At 26.8% G+C, this 20,434-nt stretch overlaps 1 protein-coding gene across 1 annotated transcript in view; it reads left to right on the top strand.

The window, feature by feature from the left end:
- Positions 1-14,138, top strand: part of LOC136089017 (carbonic anhydrase 5B, mitochondrial-like) — a 62,325-nt gene extending 48,187 nt beyond the window's left edge. The window contains exons 8-10 of the mRNA XM_065814484.1: positions 3,192-3,367; positions 3,598-3,745; positions 13,475-14,138. Coding sequence (XP_065670556.1) covers positions 3,192-3,367; positions 3,598-3,723 — 302 coding nt within the window. The 3' untranslated portion in view covers positions 3,724-3,745; positions 13,475-14,138. The remainder of the gene's footprint in view (positions 1-3,191; positions 3,368-3,597; positions 3,746-13,474) is intronic.
- Positions 14,139-20,434: the final 6,296 nt, after the last annotated feature.

The raw sequence follows: 20,434 nt of genomic DNA, 5'->3' as shown, positions 1-20,434 counted from the left end.
TAGATTTGTATTGTCTGAAAACATGATAGCATTTAGTTTTACTGATGCATTATTAAAATCATCAACATAAACTAGAAATAAAAGCGGTCATAAGAACAATCCTTGATGCACTTCACACAGAATATTCCGTTATCCGGATTTCTTATTTTGAAAATATTGTTTTCTATTAGATAGATAACTTTTTATCCAATAATATAATTTGTTGCATACCCCGCTCCATTTTAGTTTGTCTAACAGAATAATGTGATCAACAGCGTCAAATACCTTGGCTATATCTATGAATACACTGAGAGAAAACTTATCATTTTCAAAACTATCAGTTATTTGGACGACTAATTCAATAATGGCATGTTCAGTTAAATGTTTTCTTTGAAATCCGAATTGCTTGGATTAAAAAATTTATTTTTTGTAGAAAAATCAAAGGTTCTCTTATAAATTATACGTTTGAAGATTTTTGAGAAAACAGAAAGTACCAATATGGGTATATAGTTCGATACGTCGGTGTGATCATAATTTTTATAAATTGGGTATGCTCTTGCAAGTTTAAGTATGTCAGGAAGTACTCCATGATCTAAAGATAGGTTTACAATGTGGAACAAAGGTTTTTTAATGCTTATTTAGTTAGATATAAGGATATTACTAGGAATTTAATCAAACCCTTTTTTTTAAAGAAAAACAGGCTGCGTCAAATTCAAGAAAAGTTAAGTCGCTATCATACATTGTTGCATCTGTTGATTTTTTTTTATATGTCTTAAATAACGTAGAAATTGGTATAATTTTGTTTGCCAGTCTAATCCCAACATTTGTAAAGTATTTATTAAACTTGTTAGATATTTTATTAGGACAAAATATATCTGATTTATTAACTTTTTGAGATAATACTGAACTTTTTATTTGACTTCGGCCCATTATTTAATGACTATTTAATGGAATTACTAGTTTGTTTAATATAATACATTTTTATTTGTTTTTTTAAGAAAATGTTCATAAAAATACTTATAATTTTTGTATATTTTCTCATTCTCTGTACTTTAACTTCATTAGGAATTTGTTATATAGTTTTTGTATATATATATAGTTAAGTTTGCTAATTTATAGTAGTTAATATATAACTTATATATATTATATATATAATTTTATATATATCATATATATAATATATAAGTTTTTATATAATTTATATATATTATATATATATATATATATATATATATGTATATATATATACATATATTTATACATATATAATATATATATAATATATATATATTTATATATATATATATATATATATTATATATATATATATATATGTATATATATATATATATATATATATATATATATATATACATATATATATATATATATATATATATATATATATATATATATATATATATATATATATATATATATATATATATATATATATATATATATATATATATATATATATATATATATATATATATATATATATATATATAGTTTATATATAGTTAGTTATAGTTAGTTCGCTAATTTATAGCAAAGTTAAGTTTGCTAATTTTTTTTTAAATGTCTTTGTATTTCATCGAAGGTTACGAATTCGATGCTGCAATGTGACCAGACCGGGAAGAAATGTTCTAAAATTGGTCTAATGTAGGTAGTGAGGACTTTTACAAGAACGCATGGATCGCAAATTTTAAAACGCTTGAGGATTAAGTATACTCGGATGTTTGCTGCACAGACAAAATTTGCGATATTCTTTTTGTAATTTTTGTAATACCTCACATTGAAAGTCTTCTCAAGAGTTTTGGATGGAATACAGAATCAAAAGTTTTTTGAAAATCAAAGTACGCCACGGCTGTGGTGTACTTTGATTAAATGATTGTGTAAACTTTATTCCAATTGTCTGTTGACTCGAGAAGATTTGTAGTTGTAGATCTTTTGGATAAAATGCCGCGTTGATTAGGTTATATTAGTTTATTATTACTTAGATAATCAGCAATTTTTGAGCTAATAATACTTTCCATGACGCAACACCTTGTACATGTAAGAGAGCAGGATCTGTAGTTATTGGCATTTGACGTGGATCCTTTTTTAAAAATGGGGGAAACCATGGCTTGAAGCCACTGTTTAGGCAAGGTGCTTGACTTAAAAATTGTTTTAAATATAAACGATAGCGGAATACGAAGAATTTATGATTCAGAGAACTTTACTTTACGTTAGAGAACTTTAAAGAACTTTCGCTTAAGCAAAATGCTAGATTTTAGATTTTTAAAGTTGGTTATAAACTTCTTCTGCCGTAAAGTCTACATCCTCAATGTTAGTATAATTATTTACAAAACTACTTGTTTCAGGTAAATATCCAATGTCTACCTTAAAAACGCTACAAAAGTAATTGTTAAATACGTCAGCAATATTGATAATATTAGTGAACAGATTGATGTTTGTTTTTAGAGCATATATTTTTTTCGGTTTTACGTAGGTTTTTGTATAATAAAAAAACTTGCATTTGTCTTTAACTAGTTCCACAATCTTGTCATATGTGTATTAATTTTTTACACCTAGAAGCATATCTGCTATTTGCCATTTTATGTAAATTGGTCTTGGTATTCGACCTTCGTTTTCATAAAAATGTTTTGCGAACTAGCATTTTATAAATATATTTAGGATAGAAATTCTTTTTTTACGCTAATTCGCTAAACTGTTCTAAATAATAAAAAAAAAGATCAATACCACTACGAAGATGAGCTGAAAAGGTATTTCAAAATATGAAAAACCAATCACATAGTTAAAATCATAAAAAAATTGCGAATTCTTATTGGACAGGTAATAATCAAAGACGTTTATGCAAAGAAGGCCTGAGTTATGGTCACTTTAACTAAATGGACACTCAACAGAGATACTACCGAAAAGTGAAATGACAAATGTGAAATTTGAAAAAAACATGATTGAGTATATTACTTTCGCGGGTTTCAGAACATATTGGTATACATATTCTATACATATACATTATACACATTTTTATGCAAAGAGATTTGTAAAAAGGCTACTTAATTATTATTTATAAATAATAAATCTTGCCTCGCCAATTTATTTATTTTTGATATAATTAAATATATAAATTGTAAATATTATTAAACGACCAAATAAGCAAACAAACAAAAGCGGTTAAAATTACGGATAATATTTTATTCATTTAGACGTGGCTAAAATTACAAATGATGTGGAAAAACTCTTCGAAGGTCTTTTACCAGATGACATGAAAATTGGACACCGTAATTATTTTAAATATCGTGGTTCTTTAACAACACCGCCCTGCTCTGATGCAGATTGGTTTGTTTTGGCTGATAGTAAACATAAAGTGCCTGCTAAATTTGTAAGGTTTTTTTTTGACTTTAATAAAATATTATTATGTCAGTATTGTGTTAGTAACTTTTCAAATAAAAATACGATATATTGAATATAAAAAAAATATGCAATATTTATAAACAATTTAATTGTATAATTGTTAAAAAACGGTTTTAATTTTTTTATTTAAATAACTTAAAGTTTTACTATTACTTAAGCTTAAGTTTAAACGACTTAATACGTGTCATCATTTTTTAGTTGAAAACATTACGAAAACTTCACTCAAGTATGGGTAGATCAAGTATACAGAATAATTTAATGTGTGATAACTTCAGACCGATTCAGAAAAACAAGCAGAGTATTTTTTTGGTAACAAAACAATAAGAATAAAATATATAAAAAAAAGGTTAATTTTCCTTTATCGAATTTTTTTTAATGTATGAGTTATAACATATTATACTATAATAAATTTAGTTTAAGCTACTATGCTATTAGTATACCATTTCGCTATTAGTTTAACCTCGAAAAAGGACGTCCAAAACAGTCCGGAAGTCCACAATAGGCACTTTTTTTTCTTTTTTTTTTCCACAAAGCCTAATTTTAATATACACGTGTTTTTGGGATTCAACACGAGTGGCAACCTTCATTAGGATAATAATAAGGTTACTTCATAAACAATCAAATCATTGACACAAATCATAACAAAAAATAAAAAGAGTAATATTTTTGACAATAGTAAAATATAAATACAATCTAGCATAAACATTATTTTTTGGCTCGCTTTAATATATCGCCAATGGCACCCTCGATGTTGCTTGCATCATAACTAATTTCGTTACCAACAATAGTATCTAAAGAAATAATATTTATCACAAAATTGTCTATCAATCATAGATCATGTTTTTAGAAAACCAAAAATAAAAAATTTAATCTAAAAGCAAAGTAAATAAACTTTGTTTTTGAATTTGATTTCCAAAAAGGTTAACAAACTAAAAGACATCCACAATAAAAATTTATATGAAAACACTTGTAATGAGTTTTGGTAAGTCATAGATAAAAAAACTAAATTAAAATAAAAAACGACCGCAAATATATTTGCAAACAATGAGTAGGATAAAATGAGCAACGTATATATATATATATATATATATATATATATATATATATATATATATATATATATATATATATATAATATATATATATATATATATATATATATATATATATATATATATATACATGCATATATATATATTTTAATTTAATTTAATTTAAAAACTTTATTTCAAGTTAATCTTTACAAGATAGTTTTAGTTAACACTAAAACTATCACATTTTAAATCAACACATTTAACTTTATAGACAGTACACACACATTAAAATGTCATTAAAAAAATTACAATTATGTGTTCCCCAAACTTTAGATCTTGATTAATTGTTATATCAAGCAGTTTTACCTTATCGGAGGCAAAAACCCTTATATTACCTATTTTTAGTGATCGATTTTTTGTGTTTTTAAAGCCAATTAAAAGAAATTGGAACTTATCTGGGTTAGCAACCATCGAGTTTAACTGAAACCAATTGATGGTATTGGTTGCTTCTTTTTGCAAAAGAAAAATAACCTTCTCAAAGCTAAAATCACAAGCATAAATAGTGTTATCATCAGCAAAATTACAAAGTTCCGTATCTTTAATAAATACAAATAAATCATTTATAAAGATATTGAAGAAAATAGGTCCAAGGATTGACCCTTGAGGCACTCCAGATAATATATCGACCCAATTTGAGGCAGAAGAACCTACTTTTACCCTCTGTTTACGACAACAAACATAGGATTGCAAGAGATTATGACTTTCTTTCGAAAAACCACAGGCGTTTAGAAAGTCATGCGGGATATAGTCGTACGCTTTTGAGAGATCTATTAATATTGATCCAACTACACCTTTATTATTAATACAACCATGTCATTTATTAAGTAGCAAAAAAAGGGCATGCTGAGTACTATAACCTCTTCGGAAATCACACAAAAGTTTATCAAATCTAGGCTCAATAAATATCAAGATTTGTTCATATAAAATAGTTTCAAAAACATTTTAGAAAGGGCTGGTAAAATACTAATTGGAAGGTAATTCGACTTATCAGTTGAGTCATTCTTCTTGAAACATGGTATAACATCAGCCATTTTTAGAAAAGACGGGAATTTACCATTATGGATACTATTATTTATGCAATCTGTAAGACTATCCCTAAAGTGAACAATATAAGATTTTAACATAAAAGTTGTTTAACAATTAAGTTTAACATAAATATCACCACTACTCTTTTTCTCATTAATCATAGACTCTATAATTTTTGTAGTATCATCAGGTGTCATTTGACGGAACTGGAAACTATGGGTACACGTACTAAATTTTTTCTTTATGTTTATTATGCATCAACTGGGTCTATAGAACAAGAGAATAAAGACAAATGTATGGAGTCTGTACTACCAGATGGCACTGCAACGTTTATGACATAGTTATTAAAAATATTAGTCATAAAAGAGTTGTCAGAGATGATGTTACCGTTTTCAACTAAAGTGATACGTTTGTTAGAGTTACCTGATTTATCTGAAAGGTAAGGTTTAGTTAACTTCCAGAGAGATGTATCTGAAATCAAGAGAGTGTTAATTTGCCCAAAAAAAATTTTCTTTAGTTTACAGTTTAATTAACTACCCTATTTCTTTGTTTTTTGTACATTAGCCCCGAAATATCAGATTTATCACTAAGGAATTTTTTATATAATGTAGAGTGAAGCATAATTGATTTTCGTAAGTCTTTAGCTATAAAAGGTTTATTATTACCTCTAAGTATTTTAGACTTAAGAAGGGCATACAAATTTAGAAATTTGCTAAATATTTTGTTTAAAGCATCTATATCATAACAAGAATTTTGGTTTTTATAGAGTGTTGCTGCAAAATTTTCATTTGAAAAATTTTTAAACGATCTATATATTAGTTTTTGAGGTGGTAACTTACAAAACGTAGATCTAAGCATTATGTATATTAGTTGATAATGATCACTCACACCCGTACAAAAGGTATTCGAATGTTGAAAGCACAACTTTCTATTAGTGAGTATAAGATCTATACATGAAAGTTTATTAACCGGTTTAAAACAATATGGTTCTTTAATTAAATTAGTGCATTGATAAAGTTGAAGGAATTCCTTCATTATTTTATCTGAAGGTTGCATATTAAAATCACCAATTAGAATATAATCTATACACGATTGTAAATAAAAGTCAAACACTCCTTTTATGTGATTGAAGAAATAGTCACAATTCTTATTTGGGGGTTTATAAACAGCAATCACTAGCCATTTCTGCATTCTTAGTTTTATTTCAAAAGTGATAACTTGAATGTCATTAGGAAAAATCTTGATGTACACAAGAATGCCTCCGCTATAATGAGAAATATCCAGGCGATAGGGAGTTTTATAACCTGAAAATTAAGAACTTATTAGTTTGAAACGAGTCACTTAGTTTAGTTTCACCAATAATAAGAATATCAACAGTTTTGTTTATAAAGGTAGTAATATCAGAAAATTTATTACGGATGGAATTTATATTTATAAACGCTAGACTGACATTTTTTGGATAATTGGCCCTTAATTTAACCTAATAAAAATTTAGGCGAAGATCTTCATTAATACTTGGTAGGTAAGTTTGGTGATCAAAAATCAGATGGGAATTTCTATCGAATAGACTTCAGATATGCAATAAAGTTCATGGCTAATCTACCAGATCCTCGCGTATTAAGGTGGAGACCATGTAACCCTAGGTGTTCATTAGATAAATTTAAGTTATCAATAATATTATAATTACTCAGTTTTAATTTATAGGTTAAACGTATCGTGATAAGTTGAGCTTATGCGTTATCGAATCGACGAATTGGTGTAGATAAGATAATTGAACAAGTTGGGTTCGATTTCAAAATAAAGGAAACAAGATCTTTTAGTTTTTCCGAGGCAGTTTCAGACGAATCGTTTATACAATTATTTGTTCCAGTATACAGAATAATTTTAGCAAGTTCTTTTTTTGAGAGAAATTAGATTAGAACGCATGTCTTCTATGGTAGCACCACGAAAGACTCTAACTTTAACTTTTCCTAACTTATGTTTTTTTTTTTCGTTAATTTTCATTAAGACAGGGTCTCCACATATTAATGTTGTTCCTGCTGGCCATTTATAATCGTCAGTTTGGTAATCGTAAGGATAATCTTTATCAGTATTGCTTACTTGTTTTTTATCGTTATCGTAAGGATAAACTTTAACAACATTGCTTACTTGTTTTTTATGATTTTTTTTATTTTCACATTTTTTGTTTTTGCAATAGCAGAGCGAGTCTTCTTGTTTTCGTGCAAGATTTTTATAATTTAAAAAATCGGAATGCATTTTTTTTCTGACGGAGAAAAGTTGGTTTTCAATATTTTTAAACTTATGATTTGATTGAAAATTTATTTCATTATTAATAGAAACTGTTGGTTTAGCTGGTTCAGAAATATTAGACTTTTTAAAATTTAAATATTTAACGTTTAACTGATGACGAACTTTTACTATCTCGTTACATAAACGATCTTTATTTTTAACATCAATTTTTTTTTTTTTTTTTTTTTTTTTGTTCTTTTTATTACAATCTGAATAAAACTCGTGTTACATGTTAAAATAAATCGTTAAAATATATTATATAGATACTAAAATATATATATATTTTTTTAATATAAAGAACGCGGAGACTCGCAGAAGACTTCTAGGTCTTGTCATCGAGAACCGCTAGAATGTTAAATACAATAAAATAAAGTTACAAGATAAAAACTCTTGACTTGACAAAAATATAAATATCGTTAATGGTCAAATATATTCAAATCTAAAATATAAAGCTATCTTATGAAGCCATCAAAACCAAGCATTCAAAAATAAAGAAATATGTCATCAATTTTAAAAATTATTTCTTTTAGTTTTTTTTTAAATACTGGATAACTCCATTCATGAGTAAAATCAAAATTTTTTAAGACTATTTTGTTCCATAAAAATGCTCCACGGAATTGAATGCAAGATTTGCCGATATTTGTTTTACATTTTGGTTGTCGTATAAAAATATTATTTTGGAGTATATATTTGTGTTTTCTTTACATGAATATAAATCACTAAAAGAAACTGGACATAAATTAATTTTACATTTAAACATAAAACAAAGAACGTTGAAAATATTAACCGCATAAATATTAAGAATGTTCATGTTAAATAAAAGAGGCTTTGCATGAGTAAAACGATCTTTTAAATTTATAAGACGTGCTACATGCTTCTGTTGACAATGGAGAGGTTTTAACTTACTTTTGTGCGTACTCCCCCACGCGACATTGCCATAACTAATATGACAGTGTATCAAAGAGTAATATAACTTAATTAAAGTATGTCTCATTAAAATACTTCTTGATTTATAAAGAGTTCCAATACTTTTGGATATTTTATGGCATAAGTTATCGATATGGTACTTCCACGAAAGGTTTTCATCTATAATGATACCTAAAAAATTTGTGTACGTGATTCTTTTTATAGGAATGTTATCAAGAATAAGCACAGGCATTTTGCATGGTAGAATATGCTTTTTTGAGACTGGATGAAAGAGAATATATTTGGTTTTTTCAATGTTTAGCGAAAGTTTATTTGATTTGAACCAGTCTGAAATTTTTTTCAGTTCAATATTCGTATCAATTGTATTATTAACATATTATTTTTGAAGGAAGTCATTATTAGTTTCGTCATTTCTTGAATTAATTAAATTTTTATTTAATTGCTCGTTAAAACTAATGTTGCCTAAAAAGTTTAACTTATGAATCGATTTCAAATCAGACACGGTTAATTTGACATCAAACTTATTGACTAAGACACAAATAATTTTCCTTAATTCTGGTAACTCTTCTTTTAGAAACGAATTTTCTTTTTTTAAGATTGAAAGACAATATTCACTACTTTTCAAGTTTTTAAATTTGTTGTTCAAAATTTTAAGCTTAGATTCTAATGTTTTGATTTTTTTAACGTTGGTAATACAAAGATCAGACGCAGGTTTTTCTACCGGAGTTGTAAGACTCCTTGCCGTTTTTAAAGGAGCAACTTAAAATATTTTTCAATACCAGTATGTTAAGAAAGTCACTTACTTGTAATATATCTAGTCGGCTGTTGAAATGTTTTAATAGTTCATCATAAATAGTATCCACATCTGCTCTTTTTTTCCTTTTATGAATAATATTTATTGCATCATTTTAATCTATAGGTTACCGTTTGTCAATAAACTACAAGTTAATAAGTCAGCCATATGTTTTTTGTTTGTTTAAAATTAATAATGGGCAGTTTTAGAATTACAAACTTAACATTTATAACATTTAGCAAAAAAGTTGGATTTTTTAAAAGAGTATTTTAAAAAACTTAAGAATTTTATAAAATAAAAAACACCTTTTATCGTTGATATTTTAATGTAATTATCTTTGACATGTTAATGTAAGCCTTATTTCTATATTCTATGTGGAAAAATTTATTTACATTTTTTTATTTTCCCCGTCAACTTGCAACAAACTGCCTATTTCTGAAAATTTGACTTCTTATTAGCTATGTTTAAAAGGACATTATTTGTTTGTATATTCAAAGTGGATTTATTAGCTATGTTTAAAAGGACATTATTTGTTTGTATATTCAAAGTGGATTTATTAGCTATGTTTAAAAGGACATTATTTGTTTGTATATTCAAAGTGGATTTATTAGCTATGTTTAAAAGGACATTATTTGTTTGTATATTCAAAGTGGATTTATTAGCTATGTTTAAAAGGACATTATTTGTTTGTATATTCAAAGTGGATTTATTAGCTATGTTTAAAAGGACATTATTTGCTTGTATATTCAAAGTGGACATTATTTGCTTGTATATTCAAAGTGGACATTATTTGTTTGTATATTCAAAGTGGATTTTCAGCTACTAAAATAGCAAAAGTATTTTTGAAAGATTTCATCTTCACAAGTAAAAATCAAATTAGGCATTTAATAGGTAGCAGTATTAGTAAAAATAAAAAACAACATCAAGAGATATAAAAAAAATATCAAAAAATTTGCTTAGAAGTATTTTTTAGCCTTTTCGTTGCCACAAAAAGACTAAAACATAAAGAGGATTTAAAAACTTGAGAGAAAAAGTACAATCAAAGTCATATAGGTTTAATCAAATTAATCTGACTATAGCTCAAAAAGAAATAACAAATCATCAGCTGCGTGAGAAATAAAATAAAAATTGTTCTAACTTAAAGTTAAAGCAACTTCAAAATGCTAATCTTTATTTGAAAAAGCAACTAGCAACAGAACCAGTTATCAAGACATTCCAAAATTTACTTATCAAGTATTAAGGCTCAAATATATTACATGCTTATGTGTCATATTTTTTCTCACATTGTCCCACTGCTACCCCATAACATTGGAGAACACACATGATATCTGTGATTTTCCACACCGTACAATTGTGGAGCAGATGATGCGTGAACTAGGTGCTATTTCAGACCTACAGACTGCTGAGATAGCATTTTCAACAAAAGATCTAATTCAGGTAAAATGCTTTTTGGTAAAATACCCATGTTTGCTCATGGGTATTTCAATTTTACATGATTGAACTATATTACATGATTATATCTATAATTTTTCTGTTATCATTTTAATATATATACTAGATTCATTTTATTTCAGGTATCATTGCAAAGTTTTGATTCGGAACACAGAACTTTAACGAGTTGATACGAGATCAATGCTTTAACGAGATTACATACATCTTTAGACTTTTTTCTATTAGGCAGCTAAACTCTTTAAAAATGAAAACGACTATTTTCATAACCGCAATTCTTTTAAGAATATTATTAGGCAAGTAAATTATTGCGTAATCAAGATATTTGGTTTATTCGGGGTAATAGGTAGTTAAATTAGGCAGCCGTGGTGTAGTGGTTAGAGCTCTGGCTTCAAAACTGGAGGTCCATGGTAGGAAGCCGACTCTGTCCATATATGCATGTTTGATAAAAAATGAGGCGTGAAGTTTCTGGTTAAATGCTATTTTATAATAAGGTCTTTAGGACTTTTTGAAGCACCTAAATACTAATTGAAATAAAACCACAGTCGTGGTGCAGTGGTTACGCACTTGCCTCAGAAACAAAGGATCCGTGGTTCAAACACCACCTCTGGGCAAGTTTTGTGACAACAGTTAGGAAGGAGGCGTGAACTTCCAATTAAATACTCATCCGCGGTGCTCAGTGATAAGACCGTAAGGACTTCCTGGGGTACCTAAATAAAACAAAAGAAATTAAAGAATAAAATAAAATAAAAACTGTACAAAAAAAGTTGAAAAGTAATTTTTTTTACACATCAGCATAAATGCCCCCTCCTAGTATATATACCACTGACACCCCTAATACACAACACTTTTGTTGCTCTCTTTAAGAATCAAGACTTTAAACTCTCTAAGACTTATTTTTGTGCTAGTTTAAAAGCATTTAAATTTTGTATGCATTTAACTGAAAAAAAAAGTTTTACATTTCATGTCTAAATGCTTACAAAATGAAATCATCTTGCAGCTGTCTTATGTGAAATTTTGGTATGTCTTTACTGCATCTCTAAAAACTTCTATTTATATATTTTATTCTAATTCACACAAATTTATACAAATTTGTGTGTATTTAGATAAGAAATAACAATACCACAATTTAGCCTGTAAAAAGTTCTAAAATTGGTCACAGTTTTCTTAAGTAATCCTTGTACTCAAACTTTGTCACTTAAATATTCATAACTTTTTATAGAATCATCTAATTTCGATAAAACTTTCACCATTGTAATATTAACTGGAAGCTCTTTCATGTGTGTGTGTGTGTGTGTGTGTGTGTGTGTGTGTGTGTGTGTGTGTGTGTGTGTGTGTGTGCGTGTGTGTGTGTGTGTGTGTAAACAAGAAATAATTGTCTATTAAATATTTATTGAAGATCTCTGTTAATTTAAAAAATACATTACAATTACGACTATATTTAGGTAAATCTCTTCAATTTATAATATAAAATACCTAATAAATTTATATTGCATACAGAATTTATATTGAAAAATAAAGAAATGTAGTTCTATTACTAGTATGAAAAAGTTCGAATTTTTTGATTTTAATTTTAAGATAAATAATTTAATATTCGATAACTATAATTTAATATTCGATAACTATAATTTAATATTCGATAACTATAACTAATTTGTCATTAAATAAGTTGAAGAGCTGACAACTTTCAAACTTTGTCGTTTTAACCATTTTGAAAACATTCTATACTCACGCATGCGCTAAAGTAAGTCCAATGGAAGTCCGAAAAACGTGCTATTTTGGACGTCCAATGGACGTCCAAAGACCATTTTGGACTTGGACAAATTGACCTAAACGGTACGTCCTATGGATGTCCAAGGACATCCTGCGTCCATTGGGCTTTGTCTTGCAATACTTGTATGATATCGGATTAATAGATATGATGCAAGTATTGAATTTTTTTGGTGTGGAATTTATATTAATACTAAATTCTACTTAAGGCAGTATAAAATGGCAGTACTTAAATATACATACTTCTAAAAATATTATTGCAAACACTAAAAAGTTTATATTTTTGTTTTTAAATAAATTTCTCTTTTAATATAAATATAATAAAACTTAAAATAAAACTAAAAAAAAATAAAAAAGTTAAAAATAAGTAATGATATAAAAAGTAATAACACTATTTAACAAACGGAGGAATTGTTAGCAAAGAAAAAAAATATTTTGAATATATAATAAAATTTGAGATGTAAAACTAATCAACTATTTTTTAAAAATAATCGTAAAAGTTTGAATTGATATTATAGTTTTACTATTATTGCGAAGAAATGAGTTCCATAAATGTGGCCCTAGGTATGTCATTGAGAATTCAGGTCGTTTTAACAATGTTTTTGGTACCTGATAATTATTATTCATCAACATCTTCAAGTTTGATTTTTAATATTTATAAACTTATAAGCTATAACATTATTCATTTTAAATGTTTTTAATTAATATTTCATATTTTATATTTTAGGAGGTTACTATTAAACTGTAGAATAAAGAAACTGCGAAAATCTTCTCCAAAATATATTTATTCTTAATAACACAATCAGAGACTACATTACCGCGCCAAGAGAATGCAAAAACCTAAAGAGAAGTATGCCATATTCTGTTCGGTTTATACACAAAAATCACGAGCAAGTACGCAGAGAAAATCCAAACTAGCTGTAAAATAAACAAGAACCCAAAACTTGCTGCTGCGCACATTACTTAAATGAGGTCCGAGAACGGCGAAAACTATTTATTTATAAAAGAACAATATGTTATGCAAGTTTTAGGGTTCTTCCGTCAGGAAATTCAATTTAGAGGTTAAAAATTAAATTTGACCACTTGACAGTGATGCAACTAGCTGTATGATGCATATTTGGGGAGAGAGTGCCTTTATTTATATATGTTTTTTGAGTTTTAAAAACAATTTTATTTTATTTCTAGGACATTTAGAAAGGCTTATTTATTATATACTTTTATTTTTACTTATCTGTTTTGATTTTTAAATTTTCGATTTTATTGTTTAATTGAATATTTGCACAAAAAAATTATATTATAACCTATTATTATAACCTATTATTCGTTAGTGTAATTTTATTCATCGTTTGATCTATTGTCTAATATTAAATAGATTTAACTATTTCTTTAAATGTGGCTTTAAAATAACACTATAGAAATTAAAAAAAAATTTAATTGTTAAAAAGTTTAGTAGAAATTGTCAAAAAGTTTTAATAGAAGACCAAAAAGCCGACAACCGATAAACAAAAATTTCAGTTTTTGGGTTACTCATTTCAAAGGTTTTTTCTATCACATTTGAAGCATTTAAAGCGGAGCTCCACTTTAAATGCATTAAATGTGTTTGAAAGAAAATAATTTAATGCTCTTTAAATATTAAAATTACGTCATAGAAAAAAGTTCATAGAATACAACATGCTATAATAAAATACTATATTCAATAGAGACAACACTAAAGTATATATTGCCAAGATGAAGTCATATATATAAATAAAAGTTAGGCAACTTTAAGATATTGTTTTATATCCAGTTTATACTAAATTCATATTAAGATAGTTTACACTATATCTTGAAGGCTACTTAAGTTTGTCTCAACCCCTCTAATTTCGGTCATTTAAAGAAAAACATCCTAATATGACACTATTGAGATCTTACACTATCTAGAATTTTCTGATTGCATAATAATTGGCAAAAACATAAAGATATCCTTGTTCTGAAAAAGATTTTAAACACAGAAAATAAAAACATGTTAATACTTTTTATAAAATTTGGTTTTTAATTAAGAAAAAATTCTTAACTAAAGAATAATTAGGAAAAGCAAAAACTTGTGGTTTAACTTTGTTTAATTTAGTTATTTTAGTTTAATTTGTTATTAGTCCTAGTTTAATTTGTTATTAGTCCTTGTTTTTTTAGTTTACTTTTTTATTGAGTCAATTGTTCCGTTTACACTTGTTCTAATTATTGTGGCGATTTACATTCATAGGCTTCACTTGTTCTAATTTGTCTAATCTTGTTTAATCTAACTTCAATCTTTAATCTTGTTTAATCTAACTTTAATCGTTTAAAAACTTTAATCTTGTTTAATCTAACTTCACTTGTTCTCATACGCTTCACTTGTTCTAATTATTGTGGCGATTCACATTCACCTATAAAGTTTGCCAATTTTAAATCAAGAAAAATTGCTTATACATATGCATAAAAAAAATTTTTGTTTCAAAATCTTATAGGATTTTTTGACTAGGGTAGTCATGCCATTGACAATAAACACTTTTCTCGTGCGGAGTATTTGCTGACTTAAGAAAAGCATTTTTTTTAAATTGTCTATTTAAAATATAAGTCAAATTTTCAGTTTACTTTGTTTAATGTTGATGAGTATAAATAATTTTAATATAAACTTAAAATCTGAAAGATCCAATTAATCTTCTTGCCTGTTTTAAACCAAATAAAAATCTGAAATTGTTGAATCTGTTAAATGGTTAAAAATAATATTTTACTAATATCTTAAAAACATTTTATCTGTTCATTTAATAATATTCTTTAACTTTTTTAAAAAAATCCGAAAAGTAGACCGACAAATCAAAATTCGGCCACACAGTTTTATTTTAAAGCGCTCGATAATTTGTACAAAATTGAATATAAACGTTTATTAATGTTTGCAACTAGAGCAAAAGTCTTGTCACTATTTGGAAGGTGGCCTGTAATAGGACCTCATTTTGAAATTTCTAAAATCATAGAATATGACAATTTTGATTTTCAACCTACAACTTTTGATTTTTCATACTTACTACTAATTAAAATATGAACTACTAATTTTTAAGCAAACTGCATTTTCAACCTACTAAGTTTTCAACCTACTGATATTTTAACCTACTGTATTTTCGACCTACTGTTTTTTCGATCGAATTTTTAACTACGTCTTTTCCGGTATGTATTTTATTTATTTGTTGTTGATTTGAATCAGAGCTGAATTTAATCAGCCGTGGTGCAGTGACTGGAGCGCTGGTTTATAATTAAGAGGTCCAAGGTTTGATACTTGGTCTAGGTGTATAAGGCGGCGTGAAATTTCTCCTTAAATGCTCTTCCGCGATAAAACCGTTAGGTCTTTTTGGAGAACCATAATAAGTAGAAGAAAATGAAAAAAAATTATTTTCTAACATTTGATGTAAATGGCAATATTTTATTCTCCAAGAAGACCTAAAGGTCTTATCATAGAGCACCACGGAAGGGCATTTAACAAAGATGTTTACGCCTCCCCTGTACCAATGTTTCTTATTTGACCTCTTATTACTCTCGAGTCTTTAATATAAGGTGGGGGTGAGAATAAAGGCAGGGATTTGAATTTTAGTCCAGATCTAATAAACGGAGGTGGGTTGGGGGGCGGTATTAGGAGGTTTAATAAAAAGTTGGGGGGAATTTTTTTTTTCTTAACTATATTTATCTCGGTCAGTTTGTGAAAACTTCCGATCGGATGCCATGTTACAAAACAAATATTTTTTTAAAAAAATTTCAGTTTATAAATCCTAACTAATATTTTTTACGAAACACGCGTAAAACTATTTAATCCTGGCGTGGCTTAGGGTCAAATGCACATTTTCTAACAGCTGTTTTATCATTAGGTTGGGTGAATAAAATTGAGCTAAACTTTTACTCAGTAATTGAACAGCTTTACGTGAATAAAAAGTTTAGCAATTTTATTTAAGTTTTTATTCACGTAAAGCTGACCAGTTACTGAGTAAAAGCAATTGCTCATTTTTATTCATCCGGCCTATAATTTCAACAGGATTTAAATGGTAATGTAAGTTTTAAACTTATGTGAGAAATAAACCAAAATTTTTGACGCATCGAGATTTTTCATTTTTTTCATTTTTCATTTTCGACTTTTTTTTTCACATTTTATTTTTGACATACAGAGATTTACTAGATCGACAATTTTTAAAGCTTGTTTACACTGAAAGTTTTTGACTTCATCGGTGACTTAATAATTACTTTTAATATTTAAGACTGATTTTCACTGAAAGTTCGTTTAAGATTTGAGATATATTTTTTTATTAAAAACAATTAATCGGGGAGGAGGGGGTTATTAATAAGCTTAGGGTGGGTGGAAAAGTTTTTCAAAAATTTTAGGGGAGTTTTGATGGATTGGTTACACATTCCAAAATTGGTCATCTTAAATTTTCTCTACTTTTTGGATAATCTCCTTCATTTATTGAAGATTTTTTTTGAACTTACTCTTTTTGTTTAGTTCTTTTCTTAAACATTAAGGGGTCATTTTCAAATATCTCCGTTAAGCTTAACGGAGTATTTGTCGTAAATTTTATTGCATCTTTTTAAAGTGAAAGAATGTTAAAAACCTCACTCAAATATATTAAAATAGAATAAAAACTAAAATCAAACATTTATTTAAAATATATATTTATAAAATATATATTTATAATTATTTTTTTATTAATAAAGATAAAAATAAATTTTTAACTAACTCTCCGTAAAAAACAGTGAATAACAAAGTTAACTAAATTGTCAAAAAGTTCATTTAATCTCCCTCAGCTCAAATAACTAACTAAAGCTCCATAAATAAAACCAACATATTTAGGGTTACCGAGACGTCGTTTAATGAATTTTCAAGTACCAGCGTAACTGGTTCTAATTTGTACTGAAAAGATAGAAGCAATGAAAGAAGGGAGGTGGCGTTATGTATAGACAATGAAATAGATTCGTATTTACTTAAAAATATTTTTTTTTACTTACCGTAAGATTGAACAAGTTTAGACAATAAATTCATGCTGGTTAAACCATATGGCAGATATTATCAGGGTAATATATTTAAAGGGTAATATATTTAAATCAGGGTAATGTATTTAAAAATGCTAAGGCTTATGTCGGAAAATTCGGCATTAAGGAATAATGGGAGGCTTCAATGTCCTAAATATTAAATGGTCTAATGACTAATTTTATCAAGTAGTAGTAGCATTGAATTCCTATTTCAAGAAAATAACTTTGAGCAATTTTTGATTCAACATGTGGGTATACCAACATTTCAATTAAACAAAAAAAAAAACTTATTTTAACATTGCATTTTAATAATATTACTGAGCTTGAATCAAGATTCATCTTCGGCAACGTAGTCAATGGTCATTTTTTACTTAGTTTTAAATTTATCATTTTTGAAAGTGTGAACCTGGAGCAACCGATTTATAAAATGGGTTATAAAAGAGTTAACTTTGCTAATAAGTTATTTAAATAGTATGAATTTAATTATTGTTTTAAAGACCAACCAGTACAATTAATGTAGATATATTACTGATGTGTTTAACGGAAGCTTGCAGTTTCTTTGCTCCAAAAATAAATTTAAATTTGAAATGCAAAAATGTAGCTCCTTGGATTAATAGCTACTTAAAGATTTTTTTTAATAGAAAGAAAATTCTTTGTTACATCATTTTTTTCCTTTAGATGGAAAGATATAGTTAAAATTTTTTTGTCTCGATGGAAAGATATAGTTAAAAAATTTTTGTCTCGATGGAAAGATATAGTTAAAATTTTTTTGTCTCGATGGAAAGATATAGTTAAAATTAGACAGTATAAAATAATATCTAAAGTAGTTATTGGTTAGGAAATTATTTGAACAAGAATTAGTTAAAAATAAAAAAAAGTGTTATTGGTTAGGAAATTATTTGAACAAGAATTAGTTAAAAATAAAAAAAAGTGTTATTGGTTAGGAAATTATTTGAACAAGAATTAGTTAAAAATAAAAAAAAGTGTTATTGGTTAGGAAATTATTTGAACAAGAATTAGTTAAAAATTAAAAAAATAATCCAAAACTATTAAATGAATATGTGAATTCGCAAAACCAGATACAAATAACACCGTAGGTATTGTTAACAGTGTTGTTGATTCGCTAACAAAATTAAATCTATGAAATCTTATATATCTTGCGGTCCAGTTCAAGTTCAACCAACAACTTTTAAAAGTTATTCTACTGCATTAGCATCACCAATAACTTTAATTTTTAAAGCTTCAATTAAAATTTGCTACTCGCCATTACAATGGAGATCCGCTAATGTAAGACCATTGTAAAAAATGGTGATATATTATCCGCCTGTAATTACAGGCCATTATCGCTACTCAGCTTGCACAAATATTCATATAAAAATATCACAAACGTTGGCTGTTTTTTCGAATCCACATACAATGTTGATCTAATGACAGCTGTTTGGCAATGATAACAATTATAAGCTTAATACCAACGCATGGGTCATGTATACATGTGACCCTTTGTATAGATTTATATAGATCAGATATTTCTTAATAAATAAATATAAGAGAAAGAAAAATTATATTTAAATTATGATTCTTTATAATAATAAATCTTTATAATGAAAATTAGAAATCTGATTACTGATTACATTTTAAATAAACATGACAGAATATTAGCAAAGCGGTATGGTCTCTTGATGTCTAATATTATTTGTGCTATGTCATCTAGTCAGTTAATTAACATAAAAAAATAAAGAGACATATATAAGGAGACAAACATTCTTCATCGACAAAAAATGCCCTGGGTTAGTTTGACACCGGTTATTCATAACTTATTAAGACATACTTGAGAGCTGATTGAGTTAAATAATGACACAAGACTTAAATCATGGAGTGAGGCATGGAGGCCAACAACAAACAATTAAGAATATTTAGAGAAAAATCATCAAGAAAAACAAATCAGTTGCAAAACTTGAAAGATTGTTTTAAAAAACTCTGGGTGAGTTCTGATCCTTTCTTTACCGAGCAGCGGAACAAAGGTCAAATACAATTCAAATTATGTAGTGAGATAAGACATAGTAAAAAAAACATGCTTCAAAGTACATGAAAATGACATTGTTAATACTTTGTTTATGTAAAATGAAAAAATAAACCTTGATTGTTTCCTTGTATTTTGTCTTTTTAGAAATTAACATAACATAAAATATTAAGTGCAATATTCTTAAAAAAACAATAAAATATAGTTTTTATAACCACAAATAACTCAAAAACCAGTTAATTGGTAAATATATGTGGCGTACCGAATTAAAGGCAATAATATGTAGTTTCCGAATAATATATGGTTTAGTATTACCAAATATCCAGTTTTGGAGATATTTGAGGAAGTATACAAAATTTTAGAGATTTTTTTTTTTGCGGAAACGGACTTTTCCCTTCAATTTTTTGAAAAGAAAGGAAATTTTTTTATTTAAAACTATAAGAAAAAAATATTGAAATAAATATTTTTATTTTTTTAATTTAATTTCTTAGTAAATAAATTTTTATTTTTGATTGTAAATCTGGTGCATATATTTCAAATTAGAAAATGTATGTAAAAAATCTAACTCAGTGGTATGAATTTTTTTTTTACATGTTTTTTAAAACTTTGAAATGTTGTCATTTCTTAACCAGGCATAATAAT

Source organism: Hydra vulgaris, chromosome 12 (genome assembly GCF_038396675.1).
Source record: "Hydra vulgaris chromosome 12, alternate assembly HydraT2T_AEP".
NCBI lineage: Eukaryota > Metazoa > Cnidaria > Hydrozoa > Anthoathecata > Hydridae > Hydra > Hydra vulgaris.
The sequence above is the reverse complement of the archived record's forward strand: the minus strand, read 5'-3'. Positions and strand labels throughout refer to the sequence as shown.